General features: G+C 42.2%; 1 protein-coding gene and 1 long non-coding RNA gene across 8 annotated transcripts in view; one reads left to right on the top strand and one right to left on the bottom strand.

Moving 5' to 3' along the window:
• The window catches only part of MACROH2A1 (macroH2A.1 histone), a 46,323-nt gene extending 39,202 nt beyond the window's left edge, over window positions 1-7,121 (top strand). For 6 of the 7 annotated variants that reach the window (XM_068697720.1, XM_068697716.1, XM_068697719.1 and 3 more), the window contains 2 exons: window positions 1,835-2,009; window positions 6,405-7,121. In XM_068697720.1, the coding sequence (XP_068553821.1) occupies window positions 1,835-2,009; window positions 6,405-6,570 (341 nt within the window). In that variant the 3' untranslated portion in view covers window positions 6,571-7,121. Of the gene's footprint in view, window positions 1-1,834; window positions 2,010-6,404 lie in introns of those variants that run through there. The other variant, XM_068697722.1, reaches the window with a different exon arrangement.
• A 137-nt stretch (window positions 7,122-7,258) lies between these two features.
• On the bottom strand, window positions 7,259-21,954 carry LOC137864026 (uncharacterized). The gene is made up of 4 exons (XR_011101280.1): window positions 21,578-21,954; window positions 15,001-15,077; window positions 14,426-14,743; window positions 7,259-9,364 (listed from the first exon to the last, which is right to left on the bottom strand). It is a non-coding gene; the product is annotated as an uncharacterized lncRNA (long non-coding RNA).
• Window positions 21,955-23,128: the final 1,174 nt, after the last annotated feature.

The raw sequence follows: 23,128 nt of genomic DNA, 5'->3' as shown, positions 1-23,128 counted from the left end.
TAATTAACGGTTGTCTTCAACAAAATCCTTATGAGTTAATTAACGGCTGCCCTAGAATACACTCTCAGTCTGAGAAGCATTATAGTAGGTGATGCGTATCAATGCAGTATTTTATTCACTCAGTGTGAAGACATTATCAGCATTTCACATCTGACTAGAGATATGTCAGCTGCTTTTATTAGATTTTTCTTGGATTTATGATGTAGTCTGAATCTGCCAACGTTTTAGTTGCATATAAGGACAAATTAAAGTTGCCTAACACTGAGGTTATTCAACATGTTGAGAATTTACAAACCTGTAAGGACATAAATCCTTGTGCTTCCATTGTCCTTTAAAGTGTTCTCTCCTGATTAACCTCCTGTCAGAATGCCACACGACAAAGTCTATTTTCTCTCTTCTTCAGCAGCTGCAGGATAGTATCCATATGTGATAATAGTGCTCCAAGAGTTATTTCTACTATATTTAAATTACAAAATGCCTCATAAACCTTCCGGAATGGAGTAGAGGATTTCTGGTCTTTAAGCACCTTTGCAAAACTGATTTTTTAAAATTAAAAAAATGGTATTTTTCTTATCTCTTTTTTGAACAAACTCCCATTTTATTCTGGTGCTTCTATGGCTTTATATTATTATATCCCAAAGCCTGTTTGTGAAGGTTCGGTGCGTGCCCTTGCGAGACCGACTAGGTTTATTCCTTCCATGAGCTTGTTAATAAGGTGTTTTAGTTTCATCTCTACTTTTAAACAACCAAAACGTACAAGTTTTTATCTGCAGCCACAGAGCTGTGAGGTCAGAAATGGCAGGGACCTCTTGCCCGGTTTTCTGGCAGGCAGAGCACAGTTTGCTGCCCTGCGATGGGAAGCAGTGAACCCAGGATGCGTTCTGTTACCGAGACAGGAACTGCTCTTGACACTGACTGTACGTAGTCTGTAAGCAGACCCTCGTGTGTCTTTGTAATCCCCACCTGTCCCTGAGAGTAGCCTGATGATATGATCAGTATGGTACAAGTTATCCGTATCTCTGTACATCCAAGGCCTCACCTGCTGGCATATAAACAGCATGAATCAAACTTTGTAAATCTGTAAATGCATCCTGTCGAACTGTCAAAAATGTGACAAAAGAGTTAACTAAGAGAGGCATTGTTTAAGTCATCTTGGATGACCCATGCACATAAAAGCTTGAATAAAATCAGGCCCAAAGTTTTGAAATCACAAAAAATCTTCTTTGTACTTACTCAGAAACAAAGATAGAAATAAAGCAAATACTTGAATTCAACCCTTTTCCAGGCTTCCTTATCAGTTTGCAGAACACTAATAGCTCTGAAATAAGACAATTTGAGTTCAGTGTGATCAGAAGTTGGCTAAATAAACTGTGTGTTTAGCAGGAGTAGCTGAAGGTCACACAAGTCATAACACCGACAGTGCAGCATCCTGGGATTTACTGTAGCTCTGCAATGAACTCTGAACCGAAGGATGATCATCTCTTGAACAGGTTTATGTCCTAGCGTATTATTGCCTTTCTCCTCCAACATTAGACGAGTTTGCACAGTCCCCAGTAGGAATGTGTTTCCTTTGATGTCAGTCATGAATTCTTGCTCTCTCTAAAATAAGCTCTATTATAACTATGATTTATAAATTACCACAGCAAAGTACAGCTGGAAGTGGAAAAGTCTCTGTAATCATGTTGTTATATTTTAAGGCTGTGTGATTCGTAATCTAAAACATTCACAGGGGCTAAAGGAATGTCTGTCAGTTGTTTGCTATTTTAATCACATACGCATTCTTTTAATCCTAATGAGAGGAAAGCAATTATGTTTCACTTTCATTTCTTACTAGCTGTTGTCAGTGCTGGCCACGGATTGCCTGCAAAATTTGTGATCCACTGTAATAGCCCAGGTTGGGGCTCAGACAAATGCGAGGAGCTGCTGGAAAAGACAGTGAAGAACTGCTTGGCTCTGGCCGATGAAAAGAAGCTGAAATCAATTGCGTTTCCTTCAATTGGCAGTGGCAGGTAAGGCTGTTGCATAAACATGATAGTTGATACAGGCCATGTTTCCTAAGTGGCATCTCCCCTGTACCTGTCCCTTCTCATGTACAAAACTCACTTCTACAATGCTGACTCAATTCTTGCTTGTTTGGATCAGTTCCCTGAATGCAATGTTTCTTCTGGGTTTCTTCAAGCTGCATATGGAGCCTGTAGTATTCTGAGTAGTAGTTAAACTTCAGCGTGTCTAGCAGTGATCCCTGCAGACCTTTGAAGCATACAAATAGATTAAAGAGCATAAAAATAACTTTTTAAGAGTATATTAAAAGCCTTTTTTTCAGACTATTAATTTGTTCATATAAACTGGGGATATGAGGACAGCACAAAGAAAAGTGGTCTCTTTTACCTCATTTTACTGCATGTCGTAGGATGGCCTGAAGATACAGAATCACAGAAAGGTTTGGGTAGGCAGGGACCTTAAAGATCATCCAGTTCCAACCCCCTGCCCAGGACAGGGACACCTCCCAGCAGCCCAGGTTGCTCCAAGCCCCATCCAGCCTGGCCTTGAACACCTCCAGGGATGGGGCATCCACAGCATCTCTGGGCAATTTGTTCCGGTGCCTCACCACTTTCATAGTAAAGAATTTGTTACTTATATCTAATCTTAATCTACCCTCGTTTAGTTTAAAGCCCTTACTCCTTGTCCTATCACTACACTCCCTGATAAAGAGGCCTTTACATGTCTTAGTATTTGTTTAAGCAGTAGACCTGAAGTGCCTTGATTCTCTGGATTTCCAAAGTCACTTCAAGCTTTCACCCAAAGTCTTCAAGCTGAACTCCACACAGTTTATATCATAAGACTCTCTCAGGAAAAAGAAAAAAAAAAAAAAAGGTTTTAAAAGTCTTCGTCAAGATTTTTGAAAGCCAGAGTATAAAGTGAAGGTCCTCTAGATTTGTACAGGATGCTCACTGCCTTTCCTGGATAATGTTTTTAAGAATCTAAATATGGACCAGCATTTTAATTTAAGGCTATTGCGTTTGGAAAGGATAGGGAGGTTTAGAGCACTTGGCCCTTGGTTGCTCAGAATGAAAAACCAAATCTATGCTGAATCACACAGTGGTGCATTTAACTCTGAACAACTGCCACTTTTGAAATCGCCGTGAAAGAATTTGGCTGATCTTCATCAAGAATCTTCTTCCCAGTGTGCCATGTTGCAACATTAGATTAATTCCTGCACATTCTTTGTAGGGCAGAAAGCACTATTTGAGCTTTTGGGTGAATGACAGTGAAGAAATCGAAGTTTTATTAGGATAATAAATGTAGGTGACTTGCATCAGACAGCTCCAAATAAGGTGGTTTTGGATGGGTGGCATTTTAAGGAGGTACCTTGAGCAAACTTTATGGAATGGTAGAGCAATACAGTGGAGGATTCATACTGACCTGGTGAATTAGCTGTTGGATAAAGCAAGGCTACAAAAAGAATACCTTCCATGGAGCCCTTTCTTTTCTGGAGAGCTCCCAGTGAAGAGCCTTCCAAACTGTTGTTGCAAAGTAGTTGAGTGGTGTTGGAAGATGATGAAACCCTGAATAATCATGAGATCCACGTTCTGTTATGAAATCTGGTTACTGACAGGCAAGATCTGTGGCTATGTTCTCAGCTTGGCATGTGTATGTTGCTCTTACTCAAGCCAGTTGAAGTGGTGCTTTGAAAAGATGGAGAGGAATCAACAGGCACTGAGACATGTATGAGGTTGTATATTTTCCCTCTCCTCTTTAATTAGAGTTATTCAAGCATAAATGAATTTTGGAGAAAACAGAATATATTCTGACAATACTCTACTTGTTTTTATGAAGTCAGAAGTGTTAAAAGAAGTAAAGCTTTTAAAGAAAGCAAATGCCAAAGACACCACATGTATGCAGCTGTTCTAGTACAGACATCTGTCAAGCAGACATCACCCAATAAACCCACATAAACAGTTTCTTTCTCTTTTATAGTGGAGGAATGGGATTACATGAGGGCAGTTCAAATAAATCATGAGGGAAAATAAAATAGCATACTTGTAGTGTTCGGTGGGCCAGATGCTCAGCTACAGCCAACTTGTGGAAAGCACAAATTGGGTGCTGTACAAAGGTAGCCTGGAGTTCACTCTGGTAGGGCCAGCAGGAGAACAGGGAAAGAAGAGTTTGGGATTGAAAATAAAATCATCCTCAAAGTAGGGATTTCGCTGTGAGGCTCCAACTTTGATCTGAATTGACACTAGCTTGGCTAAAGCCTCAAGCCACCTATTCACAAGAATTTAACTCAGACCAGTAGATCGATGCAAGAGGCTTCTGTTTCTTCTTGCAGCCCACACGTGGCCATTGGTCAGCATCCTACTTCTGATTTTTCTACTTTCTCTTTCCCTTCTTTAGCAAGTGGTCCTAAACAGCTCATTTTTATCAGCTTCCCTGCGTGCATGCCTCCCTTTGATCAGGCTGCTCTTCTTTCGTTTGCCTTGTCACAACCACTTTACTGGGACATGGCTCAATTGGAAGTTGCATGGCTTCAGAGTCCTCATCAGCACTGCAGAAACAGCGTGCACCTTGATTTTGATGCTGGCCTGTTCAGGAGCAAAATTCCTCAAAGGTCTGTTCTCAATATGCCAGGATGCAGCATTCCTAAGTAACCAGCAAGGGGTCAGATGTGGAGGCGTCTTTCTCTGTGTAAGCCACCAGCAGGAATTAGCTCTGATGTCAAAACTGTGCTGCCAGTTGATTACCTTATCACACAGCTGGTTCTGCCTGAGCAGCTCAGTTGTCTTTGGAAGAGTACAAGTGTTTTCACAGTGCTCTTTCCTTTTTTTTCTCTTCTTCAGTGAGAGAACAAAACAGGCATTTTCAGAAAAGAAAGGAACAGCAAGATGTGCTATTTCATGTCATCATCTCTGAAATATCACAAGCACTGTCCTCGGGCAGCAGGTGTAATACCCCATTACAGGCAGCACTACCCCAGAATTGCTCTCACAGTGTATTTTATGGTCAGGTAATGTGCAGTAAGCGGTCCGTGACACAGGCAATTGCCTTTCTTGTTTTGTGTCTTGCAGCATGTAATGAGAGGGAGAGTACAACAGTGTTTTATTAGCAGAGGTTGGTGCTTCAGTGAGCAAATGCTGTCACGTTGCACCTGTTAACACCAGAGGTGAATTTAGTCCAGCTTCTTTGAATTGCTGAGGAAACTCAAACTCACCTACCTGTGTAATTTTTAAATTATTAATAATATTTCCCAATATTATAGGGCAGTGTAACACACTTGTTGGCTTAAATGAAAGAATATGTTATCAATCTTTTTGAATAAAAAAAAAGATGGAAACCTGTCAAACTTAGAACTGTTAAGTCACCATCCATCTCTGCCACTCTGTATTGAAAATTCACGTGAAAGTGGTTTTAGTATCTCCTTATCACCCTGTGTCTAAGAAAGATTTGCATAAATGCATACTTTATTACAAGGAGTGTTGACTGTCATGTACCTGTAAGTGTCTGTCAGTCAATCAAGTGATGTTCAACAGCCTCTTCAAATTCTTTTGGGTCCTGCTCTTAACAGAAGGGTGACATCCCATCACCTTCAGGCTGATTATTTCCGTGTACTTTACTGTGGCCTGGGGATTGCTCAGACTTTGACGAGGGCAAAACCACCCTCTGGGTGGGCAGAAATACTTCCTGAGTAATACAGCAGCAAAGCGTAGACCACATTCCAGTACCAGGTGTAATGTGGGGCTTTTGCCATGACCTGTAAAACGTTTTCATAGTTGAGGTCATGGCTTTGTTCAGACTGCTCTCCTTGTGCTTGACCTGTCCTAACATTAGATGAAACTTTCAGACAAGAGCTACAAGAGATAAATGAGGAAAGAAAACTGTAAGCAGAGTTCCTAGGCTAGGTACTCAGCTTTGAAATTTGGCCACGCACAGCTTAGTCATCTGAGAAAGCAGCAAGGTTTTTCTGTTTTCTCTTCTCATGCTGTTTGTATACCAAGTTCCAGGTCCCTTTTTATTTTTCTTCAGGGGTTGGTTTGCTTTCACGATGGGTTTGACTCTGCAACTCTAAGGTATATGCAGATTCCTGAACACTTCAGGCTGACTGGCCATTGGTTTCCTTGTCTGTTAAATGAGCATAATTGAGCCTTCGGATGGTGAAAGGTTCAACACATTAACGTGTGGACTCTGTGTTCGTGTATTGGGAATGCTTTCTTCTGTTTGAACATTTTAAGTCTTGCTTAAACAAACAACTTTGTAGCTTCTAATTCCGCCTGTAAACACTAGCTTTGTGGCTTTATTTGCTGTGCTGCATTAGAGAAAAGGCTGAGCATTCCCTGCAAGGTTATACCATCAAAAGCTTGTTCTGCGGGTCTTGATTTCCTTTCTTTTTTTCCTGTTTCTCTTATTAGAAACGGTTTCCCAAAGCAAACGGCTGCCCAGCTGATCCTGAAAGCCATCTCCAGCTATTTTGTGTCAACAATGTCCTCTTCAATCAAGACGGTGTACTTCGTGCTCTTCGACAGTGAGAGTATAGGGATATATGTGCAGGAAATGGCCAAACTAGATGCCAACTAAGCATAGAAAGCTACAGTACCAGCTCCCTCTTACCCATCTTCTTCCCCCAAATCCTTAACTCATTGTGAAGCAGAACATCCCTTATTTTAAATTTTGCTCATCTAGGGAAATAAAGGTGTTTTTTTGGATTTGTTTTAGTTTTATTTTGTTTTTTACTTTCTAAAATGTTTTATGTTGGCACTGATAGTTGGCATTACTGCTGTTAATGCACTGTATACCAGGCATCGTCTGAACTTAGTGTAATCTAGGAGATTTTATAGTTTTATTTTAATGAAGTATGGTTGAAGCAGAAAGCTGTTAGGAATATGTAGTCTTTTACTTGTGAAAGAAACAGGCCGACCCTATTTTGTAACTGTGTTGTGGTGCTTTATCAATACATCGAGTGGCGTTCCTTTCATTTTTTAAGAGAACAGATGCTATAAACCTAATTTGTGTTTGTTTATTGTCTTAATGATAAATCTGGAAGAAAAGATACAGAAACCCTGTTGTTCTTAATTATATTTACAATTTTGAAATCGTGTGAATTGATTTAGTAAAATGTTTGAACTGTTGCTGTCAGTGTACTTGAATTAATTTTTCCCTTAAGTCTTTATTTTATAAATTCTGAAAAGGTAGCTGTGAGAAGGATGATGAAACCAGATCTGAACTATCAGCCTGGAAACTTGTTTGGAGATGCTGGGCACCTTACATGTACTGGCTGGATGACTACATGCTTGGTGACACCCACAACTGAACTTTCTGCAGTGAGCATTCAGACTTTCCTGTTGGTGCTTCAGATCCTCCTGTTCAGAATCTGACTTAATTGGCTGTTTATTTTGAGAGGTCCAAGCCTTTTATATCAAATAAGGCCTAGGGTTTGTTTTTTTTTGAACTAGTTCCAGTCACTGAATATTGGCTTGTTTGAAGCCATTTTCTATTTTTTTTCCCTACTCTTTATGAGCCCAGTTTGTACTGGTTGCCATATAGTTTGCACAGCTGAAATCCATACCAACATAAACCTTACGGAAGCCACTTGTTTTTGTACTTTGAGAAAGAAGAGGTTACATGTTCAAAAGCTATTGCATATGAATGCTCTCTCTGAAGAGGAAGCTCTTCCTTTGAAGTCTTTAGCCTACTTTCTAGATAGTAGGCATACGTTTTCGATTTCTGTGGAAAACTTCATTTGCTGATGAAAGAGTGCTTCACATCCATCCTGGGTTGATGCAGAGCAATGAGTGGATGAAATGTGACTGACTGTTAACAGTAAGCTCAGGACTCCGTATATGTATCCTGATTATCAAATATTAAAAACATGTAGTTTAAGCTCCTGCAAGAGTTTGTTTTTTTGCACAGAATTCTGAATACTTGCAGCTTCAAGTGGAGTGCTCCAGAGGAACAACAGTGCCAATACTAGAAGACAATTTAAATTAACAGTGCTGTTCTAAACATGTACACAAAGTTAAGAGGAACAGAGAATAAGTTAACTCTGTGCAGATGTGTAAAGTGTTTGACCATAGTATGAATGCAAACTTGAAATTTTTAAATGGCCCAAATGCATCTGGTATCAGTCTTTAATGACAGCAGGTTAAGTGGCAATAAATAAGATGCAGTACTTTAGCATTTAATTGTGGAAGGGGTGCTGCACTTTCCATAAATTTCACTAGGTGTCACTAAAAGGATTGAAGAGTAGACAAAAGCATGGATGAGGGTCATAAGGAAACACTTGGTATGAAAAGGGCCCTGAGTTCTTAAGCTCAGATGGGGATATTTAATACAGGAGTGTACACATCAGACCAACTGTGTACCCAACAAATTACAGCTTCTTGGTCTCTTTGCACTGTAGAAGTTACTGTAATGTTTCTTAAGTCCCAAAATTTTTGATGTCAATAACATGAAAAGTGTTTGATCAGGGGTGTTTTCGAAGCAGTTAAAGTACAACACCCAGTGGTATTTAACAAATCTGACTTACACTGCTACACAAAATGAAGGGATGGCAACTTCTGTCTTTCAAGAAAATCCTGAAGTAAATTGTAATGCAATTCAAATTACATGGACTTGTTTCTCCTGGCTTGAAATATTTTCTGCTTATTCAGCCACTGGCTCCATGAACAGTTCCACTGCTCCCATCGGATTGCTTGTGACATGCAGTTTGCCTTGTTTGACTGCAGGTCCTTTTGCAAACAAAGACCCATGGAGCAGCTCCCACCTGGTGAGGATCTGAGCTCTCAGCACCACAGTGAACGGTTATCAGTGCTTCTTACAGTGCCTTGGATAAGAAGGAGAATGCCATGCTCACAGTGGGCAGGGCCCCAACCTGAGAGCTTTCAGGAAGCCTGTTCTCACTCTAACTCATAACTGAAGCATCTTTTGCTCCTGTCTAAAATCACTGCCAATTTTGAAGCTAGTCTCCTAGGTAGCATCACTGTGTTCTCCTTCCGTACAAACACCAGAGCTTCCTCCTCCTTCCTAGCATTTATTCAAAAGCTCATAAAGCTTTTGCAGTGTTTGCAGTAAATACTGTGATTCCATTGCTTTGACCCAGCCTACTCTGAAAGCGACCTTGAACTGCTGCCCAGCTGGTCCCTACCGCACTTGGAGCAGGGGAAGTTTGCCTGGAGGAGGAGTTGGTGGTCTCTGACACAGCCCTGCCTCCCAGTCAGCACTCACCCACGTTTCCCACAGCCTGAAGAATGCTGCTCTGAGGTCCTGAAATCCAGCAGGCTTTGTCAGGAAAGCAGAAGCCAAAGATCCTGGAGCAAGCTTGAACTCAGCCACATGGTGCAGCCCGAGTAGATTATGGCTTATATTCAAGTACCTAAAAAGCAACAGATCTGGTTACATGCATAAGAAAAACAGAGGAAATTCCTGCTAACATGTACTGCGACCAAGATGATACCACTTTGGGAATCCTCCTAGCATTTTGTTTGTTATAGTTAAGTGTGCAAGCTCCATGCAAAAATAAATCAATCATATTTCAGGAGGGATGCAAACAGAAAGTCTCAGTCAAAGCGACTTTACAGCTTGTTCTTCTCTTGCTAAGACCTTTTGGGATCTTATCTGAAAACAACAGTTAAAATCATTGTCCTCTCTTTACCAATTCGTATACTTTAAAAGGTTGAAAATGCTACTGGCAACAAAATACTTTTAATCAACTGCTTCAGATCTTGCTCTCCACCACTATTCTGCTTTTAGTCCACTGACTTTTTCCACAGTGGAAGAGAAAATTCACTGTAAAACTGTTCTTGGGTGCATCAAAAATCACGTAACTTCAGCAGTTCACTCTGATTTTGCAGGCTATCACCCTCCCGAAGCTTTTCTCATCCTAGGCTGACAGGCTGTGTGATTAGCTAAGCAGGTATAATTACCCTACCACAGTCATGGTCAGGTTGCCAGGCTGGGTTTTAGAAGCAATTAGCTGCTGACAGAAGTGTTAATTTGCCCTGGAGAGGAATTAAGCAAAAATGCAAATTTGGGGTCTTTCTCCTAACCCCCCATCTGAAGAGGAATAGCTCACAGTCCTGCTGCAGCTCTTCTGCCTCTTTGGGTTCTGTCTTCCTGAGGTCCAGCCCCCACCTCCCACCCCACCCCGAAATGGAAGCAATGAACAACATTTGTGTAACCTTTAGTTTTCTAAAACAGTTTGAGGAGGGCAGATTATTTAGGAGCAGCAGCACAGATGTGTCTTCTGGATGATTAGCGCAGTGATGGACAGGTTAGACTTTGGGTCTCATGTTACATCCCACTCAAATCAGCCCTCCCTACCTCATGATTTATTTAAGAGTCGCTAACAAAACTTGCTGCATTTGCTTCAGCTCCTTTCTGGCTCTCAACTTTTTGGAAGTCTGGATGAGCAGTTTGGGAGATTCAGAGGTACAAGCAGGCTTCTAGCACTCACATCCAGCCCACAACCCCAACTGAAATCTTCCTACTGCTCCTAGACAAACCCCGGACAAAGGATTGGGTATGCCCCAAGCTACTTCAGCTCATCCTGTCCTGCAACAGAGAGTGAAAGCAAGGTGGCCAAGCAAAGGCTGATCCCAACAAAGGTGGGTGATGGGAGGCACAGGAATGTGTTGGGGCTTTTTTTGCCAACAACAAATGCTGCTTATGTACAAGCTTATCATAATTACAAAATATCACTCTATGACTCATTAGGAGCAGCATCAGCATGATTATAAGCACTATATGAAAATAGGAAGATATTAATAGCTAGAAAGGAAAGCTTCTAACCCTTCAGCATTCAGACATACCATGGTGAAGTCAACAAAGTATTTGTGCAAGTGTGAGGAAGGCTGGAATCTGACTCACCAGGCCTGAGCAGAGCGCTTGTAGAAATGCTTTTCTCAATAAAAACAAGGCAGGAACTTTGTTTTTCTCCAGACATCTGATGAATCTGAGAAGCTAAGAATTCAGAGAGAGTACCCCAAAAGGTAAGCTAAAACACGGAACTGAGGCGCATAGGCTGAAAGAGCAAGACAACTCCTTGTTAGCCAAACAAGCAGAAGTCTGCAGAAAAACAAGGCTCCAATTTCCCTGCGTTAACACCAAGTTTTTTTTGTGAGCTCCTTTCCCCTTGATCCTAGCTAAAATTGGGTTTTCTAGCCTGAAAAACAGCATTGACAGGAGCTGCAGGTGCCCGGGCACTCGAAGATCAGGTCTGTAGCCCGTGGTAACTAGTGACATACCGTGCTCCGTGGTGGTTTTACAGAGGACGGTAATACCTAAAGCTGCAGTGGCAACCCAGAGGGAGCAGCATAATTGATAGGCCTGAAGAGTGCAGGTAAGTAGAAGGATTGTATTTATATCCCTGGCGTGAAACCCAATGGGAACCAGGCTATCGCACACTGGCTGAAGTGCTTGAAAATTGCCACCAATTCCTTTCTGTATTGAGTTCTTCAGAGATTTAGTTCATTCCTCCATCGAATCCTACTTAATGCCTGCACAACTCATGTTTAACCATTATCACTAGCACCCAGCTCATAAACGCTTCCTCCTTGTCAGACACCTCGGACAGGAATCAAGGGGAGATGATTCCGCCGTTCCCTAATACAAAGCAAGGAGCGACACCGCTTCACAGCGTAGCCTACGAAATCCCAACTCTTCCCTGCTTTCTCGCCAGCCTGGCTAACAGAAGAAATTTGATATTTCTGCACCTTGAAATGACTCGCCTTCTCAGGCTTAGGAGAATAAATTAAAGTTGAGCCAAAGTATGCCTCAGCTGCAGCGATGGGCAGATTGATTTGCTTTCCATCTGGGAGATTAAATTCCACTGCCAAAAAAATGGCACCAGCATAATTAGCTGTCAGTCAAGTTGCAAAGAGACAGACTATGTGGGATAATTGAAAGCCCTGCAGCTTCTCATTACATACTACAGTAGCCCTATTTGCAAATTTCCACCTTGAGGAGGTTCCCCGAACATTGTCAGAATTGTACTTACTCCTCCTGGCGCATTCTTCTGAAGTGAAACAGGAATATTGTGCAGGGATGGATTAATTTTAAGTAATTCTCGCTTAACCTAAGTTGGCTATAATATATTTGTCAACAGCCTCTGACAGCTCCACTAGGCTTTAATTGCAAGCAAATCCAAGCAACCTGAAGGAAGTGGTAGCTCTTCAACTCCGTTTATGCCCAGGAGACGTCTTTCTAGGCCTAAAAAACACCTTAAAAAAAAAGTCACCTCCCTTCTTTTTCCCTCAACACAATATCCCTCCCTCACAGTTTCTTTTATTATTTCTCATAATGAGCTAATCAGCCTGCAGTGTCACAAACATATACATTTCATTTAAACTAATCAACTTTTCTTTTCCCCTTTCCCATTTAATGGAGCCCAGGAGTGGTTCAGCAATGGCTGAGGATACACAAGAAGTTTAGGAGAAATGAGTGGCTCTGATGGTCACATTGATGGCTGTGGGCTCTTCTTGGTAAGATAGTGAGAGGCAAAAAGGGCCCTAAGAATAAAATATATTACAGTCCTCATCCTAAAAACACAGGGAGTGTGCAAAGCATTTGACTTCAGAGTATAGTAGCAGCCAGTACTGACTGCAACCTCCTTTTCAGGTGAGCATCTCTACTTTATCACCCTTCGCCAGTAACTGCCCAACTCACCAATAAAACAAAGAATTCAGCCTATCACGCTTGCCAATTCCCCATTTTTTAACAGGAAACAATAACCGCCAGCTCTGCTGAAGGCCTCAGCCATCCTTCACTCCCCAGGAGCGGAGGCAGCGCTGCGCCACTGGCCTTACAGCCAGGCATTATCTGATCACGTCTGCACTAATGTGCTTTTATGCTAACCTAACCGAGGTGGGAGGAGATGGGGGAGATTTTGTGGGCTTTGCTTGCTTTTGGCAGCTTTAAAGTTCTCCACGCAGGAAGGTTGCTGCTTCCCACAGAAGAGGGAGCCAGTGTCACACCTCCCACATGGCTCCGAAAGCTCTGAGCTAATAAAGCCCAGCCTAATACACTAATAACTCTTCTTAAACCAGAGCTTTCATTATAAAGAGTAATTTATGTTCACCTTTAAGAGCACCACAAGCCTGAGCCCTCTTACAGGCCCAGATTTGCCTCTCGCCTCCCTGTAGCACTTCCCTGGAGCTGGGAGTATTTCCAGACCTGCTGGGGACTTACTGGTGCGAACTGGGAGCCAAATGGAACCGAACAGGTAGTTCAAGAAGTGCTGAGGCTGAAGTAATACCTCGCTGCTGTGATGTGGTGGGAGGCTGGCTTGGCACAAAACAGCAAGGCAGAAACTGCAGAAAACTGTGTGAAACGATTTCTGATCATTTTGGCTCTATCAGAAGTACAACCACAGTCTACTCCTATGTCTAGAGGGAACAGGTTGGGATTTAGCACACAGTCAGGTCCCTTGCTGGCTTATCCTCATGCAGGTTAGGAAAGGAAAAATCATCCCTCCTGTCTGGGTACAATGGGCCTTTATGATTTATTAGACAGTCCTCCTTTTTTGCCTCAATTACTCACTTCAAAAGGGGGTGGAAATGGGACATTCCTAGCCCTAATACTAAATGCATGTAGTCAATAAAAAAAGAAAAAACACTGAAAAATGTTTAAAGGGAGGGTGCTTAAGTTATTGCAACCCTTGGGAGCATTAATGTATGTGCCAACAAGTTACTGTATGCGGCTTTAACATGCTTATTTATTCTGCTGTGCAATAAAACTCTGTCTTAAACAGTGCCAAAACCTGTTTGCCATGGCAACCCCTCATCACACATGTGTTCCAGTACTACTTACAAGCACCTTCTTAAAGAGAAATACACAGCAGGATGAATGGCTCGTGACCTCCGGGGCATTTTACAAAGTTTTAAGCACCCAAGTAAATATTACTTTGGGCTGAAATATTTCTCCCAGGTATTTTTTTTTCCCCCTCCTCCTTTTTGAGGAACTCTTTAAGCAGTGAAGCAAAGCCTGTTCCCCGCTCACTTCCCTCCAAGTGGAGCTCTAAGGACCTGGACAAAGCACAGAGCCCGACTTTTACCTGGCAGGCCTCAGGTGCTGCCTCCTGGCTGGGGAGGCATGGCAGGAATCAGCTGGCCTTCTGCAGTTTCAGGGGCACCACAGCTGTTCCTGGAGTAATTACTCATCCTTTGTATTGGCACAAAAATAGATTCTTTCCCTCCTCCCACTCGCACTAAATGCTAGCTCAGTCTAGCCACTGGCCTTTAAGTCTGCGTGTGCACATGTTGGTAATAAAGCCGCGTAATGTTAGTGTTACACTCACCGGCTCTGAGAGTGCCCAGCCCACGAAAGGGGTTGACTCCGGGTCCTTTTTCCATTGCTTAATTTACTGCTGGGCCTTAAAACTGGTGAGACGACCTTGTTCCCCACAGCAGGGGGAAGATGCATCCTAGCAGGGACTTACCTGAAGCGGGGTAGGTACAGCACACAGCTAAACCGTCCCCAAATCTGCAGCATGGAGGAAACTGGGTCCCTTGGGTGGCTTCTTCCAACATGTGTGCCCACAGCTACACACAGCTCTACACGGAGGAGCAGTTCCCACCACCACCAGAGCACTGCCTGGGGTTGGGGTCCGTGCTTGGGACATCCATGATCCCACTAACCTCACTGGGCTCTTCTAGTTAGATCACCAGAGGAATCATAGAGCAGAATCACAGCATACCAGGTTGGAAGGGACCCACAAGGATCATCAAGTCCAGCTCCCAGCTCCACACAGCACTACCTAAAAATTAAAACTTCACAAAAGTTAGCAGTGTCTTAGTCCTCTGGCACCACATCATTAATTTCTCCACCAGAAAGCTCAGTTTAATCCTTACAGAAAAACCTCTGAAAGTTATCAGGCTCTCCAAGGCCACGCACATTCTCCAGAGCTGACAAACCCCCACACACTTCGTCTCCCAGTTAAATCCCAGTCCCAGCCTCTCACAGACCCTGGTGGGAGGGAGAACGCCAGTTCCCAAAAGGCAAAGGGAACCTTACCAGAAACACTTGTGGTGACATTGCCTCTTGTCATCAGGTCCAGGGGAAAGACCTTTCCAGCACCCAGGAGAGAAATCCTAGAAAGTACCAAAATACAGTTATTTGAAAAATAAATAGATGTGTATAAAGCAAGGAAAGAAAACAGTGTATTCTTAATGCTCCATTATTAACGGTACTCAGTAAGGGATTTTCTGCTTTGCTGGAGCATGTAACAGGCTTAAATAAGAATCCCTATCAGAACATGACTTTGTAATTATGCAGATAACGTTTGCTGTTGTAACAACAAAAGTGCTCAGGCTCCATTGGCTACACATTTCTTTGGGTAACAGAGATGTCTCTCAGCTCGTGCTTCAGCAAGACCACAAGTGTCACCTTGACAAACGAGCAACCATTTAAGACTGCAGGCATTTAGCAGTGCTGTCCTCTGTTCCTAGGGAGAAGTTCAGCTACTGGTTCCTGGCACCATTCCTGAAGAGTTGTGCCAGGGATGAATGTTGATCTTCCAGCCCCATGAGCAGCATGAGTTAACCATTAGCAAACCCCAGCACTAGCTCAGGTGCATCCTTTCAAAGCTCAGCAGGTGGTACTCACAGTGAAAACCTCCAGAAGCTACCAGCAGAGAGAAAAAAGCATTTTTGTGGCGCCTGTCATGAAATTTTCCTGTTTTCACCCTGTTTGTTTGTAGAAAGACTCTAGAAATAGAGTTATCTGGGGGTTGTTTCCAAATGCTTCTGTGTTTCTCTTTCTCTCCCCAAAATAACACCACCACTCCTGGGTGTTTGGGGGGGAGCAGATGAAGTATTCCATTTTCTTTCTTTTCTCACTGATTGACCACGTTTGTGATCCCAGTGACCAACACAGAATATAAGCACATCCCCGCAAACGTAAGTTCCAGGACATAACCCAACATTTCCCAGTGTGCAGAAATGAAGTGTAGCAGTTCTGTACAGTAAGTGATTCCTTCTGGAAAGCTGCAACCTGCTCCTGTGCAATTGCAGTGGATGTGTTTTACTGCCCTGGCTGTGGGATCGATCCCTTCCACAGCAAGTCTTGTAAACAGATCCGTTCCTTGCCGGAGAGATGATTTTTGATCAGCTCCGTGTGAGTCAAAAATTGTGCTGAAATGTCTGATTACGAACACTTCTGTCATGTCGTACAGCTTCCCAACTCCCAACTGGAAAACATCTTGATATAATACCGTGTCATCAGTTTAAAAGAACATATAAAGTTAGGTTTATTGAGCTGCAACCTTGCAGTGCATTTGCAAAATTCAGAAAATATGTTAATGTGTTATTTCTCCTAAAAGTAGGCACTGAAAACACACTGATCTACTCCTGCATGTGTTTACAATTATTTCTGCATGTTACTGTGCCCAAATAACTGTTAGAAAAATTTCCAAGCTAGTGTGTGTATGTTTAGTTTTACTCAAATTCCCATAAATGCATAAGAAATCTCTGCTGCCTAGAGACTCGAGAACGTAGTTTTAACTGGAATCAAATATCATGAGTGATACCTATTACTGCATCCTACCCGCCTATTCCATTGTAACTTGGAGGCATCGTAATATTTTGTGTCATTACATAGTGCTGGAGGCATGAAAACTCTCCAGGCTGATTAGGATCTTACCATTCCTCACAGTAAAGCACCCAATCCATCGGAAAGGACTGCTAGCTCTCGGCTGATCATTCATTTGTCTCGTTGAAACCCTATGACTCCATTTTAAGAGCTTTTTTATAGACTCGTATAAAGGAGAAAGTGAACTTTTTAACATGTTTGCACTCCACTAAGTCAATACACATAAAAAGAAGTACAACTGGGGTTCCTACATGGATATATGGCCCAGAAGTGCTAAGCTGGTAAAGAGATCCAGCTACTAGTTAGGCAGGAGATTAACATGATTGCCTTTTCTTCACATTGCTGACTGCCTCCTAGAAGCAAGGGGCACCCAGAAACCTAACAGGAGGATGAGCCAAGCCCTGGACTCCCCAGACAGAGGTTTTACCCAGTAAATTCATGTGGCTTTTTGTCAGAATAGTACATCTTACTCTGGTTATTGTTGCTTATCTGTCCTTTCAAGGAAAGTCTAAATCAACAGCATTTATATTTGCTACATACAGAACACGAAGACTTTGTGGTGGGTGTTAGAAACCAACCCCTCTTTGGATGGACACATACACACCCCTTTAGCAGAGTCCCATAGCACCATTGTTACTGTTTCTATAGGACTTTATTATCCTAGAAATTGCACATTTCTGTAGATGATGAGTAGCCTCTGTCCCAACAAGTCTATATTGCAAATACCTGGTACTTGTCCAGATCTTTCCCACATCAATACAGAGCTGAGTCAAGGGAGAGAGAAATTAAAAGCAGCTTCTCTCTCTCCACTGGTGTTGTTCCAGGCACTTGGCCCCTCACTCCAATGCCTGTGAGATGCTAAGAGAGAAACTCAGAGGAAGCAAACAGAAGATTCTCAGCAGCTGCAAGATGCAGCAAATGAAAGGAACATGTTTTTAAATAGAAACCATCAGTACCAGTACAGCTGTCAACTGCACTTTGCCCAAAAAGGGAATTTTTATTAAGCTCTGTAAAAGCTTCTAAATCTGGAACTTTAAAAGCATTTTTCTCTATATAAAATGAGAGCTTACAATGGCATATCTTCATTGAAAGCCAACGTTGGAGCAAGAGCTGCACCAAGAGAATAGCTGAGATGAATGCTGTTATTAATTATCATTGAAACTTCTACTTTAACAGCCTTTCACGAACTGTAAAGTTGATCAGGATCTCCCAGCCAGATGGCTAATGAAATGCCATCAGCCAGCCTTTCCCACAGATGATCTCCTTCATACTTTGTAGCTTCCAAGACATCCACACCACCAGCAAAGTTTAACGAAGGTTTAATCTGAAGTTAACAAACCATTGATTGCTTGGGTTGCAGGAATCTGAGTGGCATTTGGGAAGCAATGAAAGAAACACAGAAAACCTCAAAGGATAGCATGAGGCCATTATCTCAGGGCATGTAAATCAGTGCAGTTCTGGACTGTCTCTAGGCCTGAAAAAGATTTTGCTTCTCAAATTCAGTGCTGAGCTGTGCAGCCAGGAAACATGGACTGAAGGAGGTGACAGTGCAGTCAAGCAATGGATTTTATCAAGAAGCTTGGAGGATCTCCAAGCTATGGGTCAGGAAAATCTCTGGACTTTCACCATTCTTCCTCACAGTTCATCTCATACCACCATGGGTGGTTCCCAGTGGTTCTGGTCATCCTTTGACCAACAGAGCCAAGCTTCCTGGAATGAGCAGCAGGCAGGATAGAAGGGATCACAGGGGACCATGCACAAAGAAGCCTCCTGCATTTCCAACTTCCTCAGCAAGTCTGAAAACAGCAACCCTGTCCACCAACCAGGTGCGAACATCAGCAAAAATCAGACAAAAATGAAATGAAAGTTCAAGTGAGGAGGTGTAAGCGGACCTTCAGCTGCTGGATCCAGATAGACATGTACACAGCAAGACAAATCTGTTTATTTTAAGCCTAAAATTTACAAGAGTCCAGCTGCATCACCCTGCTCCAATACAACGTGTCCATAACCGTATTAAAAGACCAGCTGCTGAGGAAAGTGATCAAGAGAATTGGGTACTTACACAAACTTGGACCTTGAACTTCTCAGTGGTGCCTTTTCCGTGTTGTAAGACATGGGTGTAAACACAATCCTCGTCTCACAGTATAAAAATATTTAGGATTGTAAAGCATTAGGTTAGAATTAATTACAGCAACAGGGACTAACTAATTAAGACACATCCACTACTTATTTCCCTCTGACTGGAGAGAAGATCTGGGAGCCACCAAAGGCTCTGCTGAGCTACACCAACCAGCAGACAAAGCTTCTTGTCATGGGCAAATTTACTGTGGAAGATTTGAGGTGAAAAGTGCCCAGCCCTGGAAACTGAAAGATAGACACAGACAGTAACAGCACCCAGCACCCACCACATTCAAATATTTTGAAGTCAGCTCTCAGATTATAGAAGTGGTTTCAAAGCAGTGGCCGTGCAGACCATGTTCCCTAGGCCTACACCTGAAGTTTTGCGGGGAAACCTTGATTTATGTACCCAAATAGCACCAAATTGACCTCATCACCCAGGGATTAAGGTAATCTTGCAATAATTCCAAGCTTCCTATATAACTGGAAATATTGATTTGTGCTGTCTAAAGGGGAAAAATTTTTAGAAAATTCTACTTCCACAGGATCTTCAGACCCTTCCAACAGCAAGCTAGTTAGCTTTTAATTCCCAAAGTCTTAAAAGGACGCCAAGAAAGAGAACATCTTTGGGCAAGCGAGTACAGCACAACAGGTAGCATGTAAGTGAAGTGTTTAAGTGTTTCTACTGATACTTGAACTCATAATGTACTTGGGAAGACCTGGTGGAAGTTCAGCTATCACAGGCAGTCTGACAACAATTTGAAGTATGGCATACCCAAAATAACATCTGGGACACAACAAGCAGTCTAAGCAGCAAATACAATGTTTGCCCATACATTATGAGCCTGAACATGTAGAATAACATAATGAGAGTTTGAAATGCTTTAAAGTTTAACTTTATTACCTCACTCAGTGCCCCATTAACTAGGTCTAATTTTAATCAGCCAACTGTCCTAATTTAGTTGCGGCAGAATTATCTTCTAGGGATGGTGGGAACTACATGTCACTGGCACATTACATTTATTCAAGGACCAGCATTCCTCGAGTGCTTCTCATTTTAAGTGGCTTTGTTTCAGAAACAACGGGTAGTATAATTTTATCTGGCCCTGATGACAGTCTTGGGATTGATTTCACCATACTCTCACAATGATAGGTTTCTCGGAGATCCTCCAAGCTTCTAAGCTGTCCATTTCAGCAGGATGACCACAACTCTGCTCACAACTTGGAGAAGAGGCCATAGGAGACAGGCCGTCCTGAAGACAACTCTCAAGCCAAAATATGTGGACCTTTCCATATTGGTACAGTCCCACAAGAGATCTCTAACTCCCCTTATCTCTAAATGGCAATATTTCCAAGCAGCTCTTTTCCTTTTTCTCTTTTAAAATCATAAAGACAACCTGTTGTGTTTTTTTTTTTTTTTTTAATTAAAAAAGCCAATGCCCTCCTGAGAGATACACAAAAGGGAAGGGGAACCACTGCCAAGTGAACAGGATCCACTCTCTGATATGCAGTTTGTGCATGGTTAATGGATGTTGGGCATTAATATTTCTTACCCTTTTGTCTGTGTTCACTGTAATAGAAACCCCTGTCTAGACTGAGTGGCTACTACAAGTAATCCCAGTAATATCCAGTAAAATCACTCTGAAATGCGATAGCTATAGTTATCAAGGAGCACCAGGATTAACTTGATTGATTGAACAATGGACTTCTGGTTTTTAACATGATCTATATGTGTCCCAAAATCAAAAAATATACATATGGTTGTAAACCCTTCAATTCAGGGCAACTTATCATAGTCTGTAAATGTACTGACACACCCTAAAAGGAGAGAGATTAGTGCTGCTTCAAAATGAAAGGATAAATGGCAATGGCCATAAAGAAATACTTTCACTTAAGCAGCCACTGCTTCTGCAAGGACAGGACACATCAACCTCTCTACTGGCAGCCAGGGAACAAACAATACATACTTGCCTCAATCTTTCCTTAAAAGTCCTCTTCTGAAAAGACATCACAGCTGATGTTTGTGGTAAGTTCAACCAAGAGAGACATCTCCTCCTGGAGGGGCCTCTGCAGCAACTCAATAAACTACTATGCTATGGGACAAGGAGAGCTGGAGACCACCAGGAGGGATAAGATTACTTCCACTGCACTTGATGAATTTAAATGGGTAGAAAGTTTCTGGGTCCAGGTGTAGAGTGTCATCTACTTCCACTACGAGCACATGGTGGTTTTCTTGCTAACCTGGGTCTGCAAGGGTGCACCTGATACCTTTGCTTTGAGCTGAGATAATCTGGGGTGCTTATGGCTGACCTTTCTGAAGGCTGATTCAAACAATTAGTAATTAGTCAGAGATGCAAAACCTGGAACTAGAACTCCTAAAGAGGACTGTAGGCTGAGCTAGATGTGGATGCAGAAGTTTGGTCAAACTCTTGAGTTCTTTTTATAGGCTAGTGTGGGCCTGGAAACAAGAAATAGAGAATTTCTATCTAGCTAAATAGAGTTAACAGTAACTAAATACACAGTTAGGTAGAGGATGGATCACTTCTCACACTAGGAAAGCATCAGCCTCTAGAAAAGTTATATGTTAGATCAAAAGTTATATGTTAGATCATTTAAGGACTCACCACTTAAAAGTAGATTTTTATATTGGGAATTCACAATCAATTCTCAGTAGCTTAAAAAGGAATTATGTTGATACAGTTGCAGCAGCACCTGACTGTACAGAAGGTGACAAGAATTAAACACCAAGCTAATGAGAGCTTTTGTACTGTGATAGTCTCTTCAGGAACAGCTTTGGAACGACCTAACTAAAAGATGGGCACTTCCTCTCATCTGCAGCAGGCTTACAGACAATGCAATTGCAAAGAAATGGAAAACTACTAACCTCAGTGAAGTCTTCATTTGTTCATATTATTTCTGCCTCAACCACACAATGACACAAAATGATTGGTCACTAAATTTTGAAGCTCTATCACGTGCTGCATCAAAATGGCAAACATCCTTCCAAGCCTCTCTGCCTTCCTTTTTATGCTGTACCTGTGACTCATGCTTCCTTTTGTTCCTGCATGAAAAATGGCAGAACAGGTGGTTTGTGTTTGTTTGAAAAAACAATTAAAAGAGCTCTCACTCTATTGCTAATTGTTGAGTAGCTCACACTTGCTCACCTGGGATGAGTCTGCTGTAACGAGGCTGCTTATTCCCTTTGTTTCTGTGAGCAATCCAATTTGAATGGGGCAGAGCAGGAAAGGGAGCCCTATGGAATTCCCCCATTCATTTATTTTTAACTTTTCCGGTGGAAATGTTTTTGTTTCCAGAATCTGGGGCTGTACCTATTGCCTAGCCTTCCTCAAATTCTGATGGAATCTGATGTTTAAAATGAGCAAGAGATACTTGATTTAAGTCCCTTCCCTTCCACCAGCCGGTGTGGAGCTTTCACAGCTCCTTAGGTGAGGATAAATTTCCATGTCTAGCAAAACATGGGTAAAGAACTCTGCGCTGACCTGACTTTGAACCTTTTGCTGAGCCATTCTCAGTGCAGAAAAATATTTATTTTATTACAGCTCTGCAGAACTCATCCCAGCCCAGATACTCAGATTAAGACCAAATGTGTTGAGCTTGCATTAGGTGAAGTCATGAGAGATTTGTGTTTGGGATTTTATCTATGTTTCTTTTGTAGATGTTACCGATGCTGAAATGGCACAAAATAAAAGAATCGCAGTAATAATAGTTCTCATGGCATCTTTCAGGTTCTTCTGGGGATTTTATAAAGGGGATAGCCCTATCCTGTGTATAATACTGTTTCTGAGGGGTTATGTAACACCAGTCTCTCCGAATCCTGAGAAATTCCTTTTACAAGAAATTTCACGAGGCTCTCCTGGCTGGCTGAGCAACTTCGAGTCTTTGAGCCTTGGCTTACATCAGCTCCCCACACATCACAGGGCCTGCAGACATCTCCGGGCCCTGCTCAGCAACACCGCTAACTGTCCCAAGAGCAACTGAGAGGTGGAGGAGGGAACCTCTGCCTAGCCAGAAATGGAAAAGTGTCAAGCTATAGAGAACTCATAGCGGACATGTGTCTCTAGGCACGGCCCAGATTTGATCTTGGGAATCCTGAAATATGATAGAAGGGACCATCTGACCTGTGCTGAGACTTAAGTCTGAGATGTACAGTCAGACACCCATGAAACACTCATAAGTTTCTGATTTTCACTGCATTAATGGCTATTTCGATAGCAGCGAAAGAACTGAACACTCCTGGGACTAGACACTGATGAAACCATTTAAGAGTTTTCTCACCAAAATTTCTGAGTAATCCATGTTCTCATGGTAACAGCAAAATCCCTGTTAAAATATAGTTGCAAATATCCTGTTTCTTTTTATGGCCGAGCTGATATATCAGACCTGAGATATGAGATATACGATATTTCCATTACAA

Source organism: Anas acuta, chromosome 14 (genome assembly GCF_963932015.1).
Source record: "Anas acuta chromosome 14, bAnaAcu1.1, whole genome shotgun sequence".
Taxonomy (NCBI): Eukaryota; Metazoa; Chordata; class Aves; order Anseriformes; family Anatidae; genus Anas; species Anas acuta.
The sequence above is the reverse complement of the archived record's forward strand: the minus strand, read 5'-3'. Positions and strand labels throughout refer to the sequence as shown.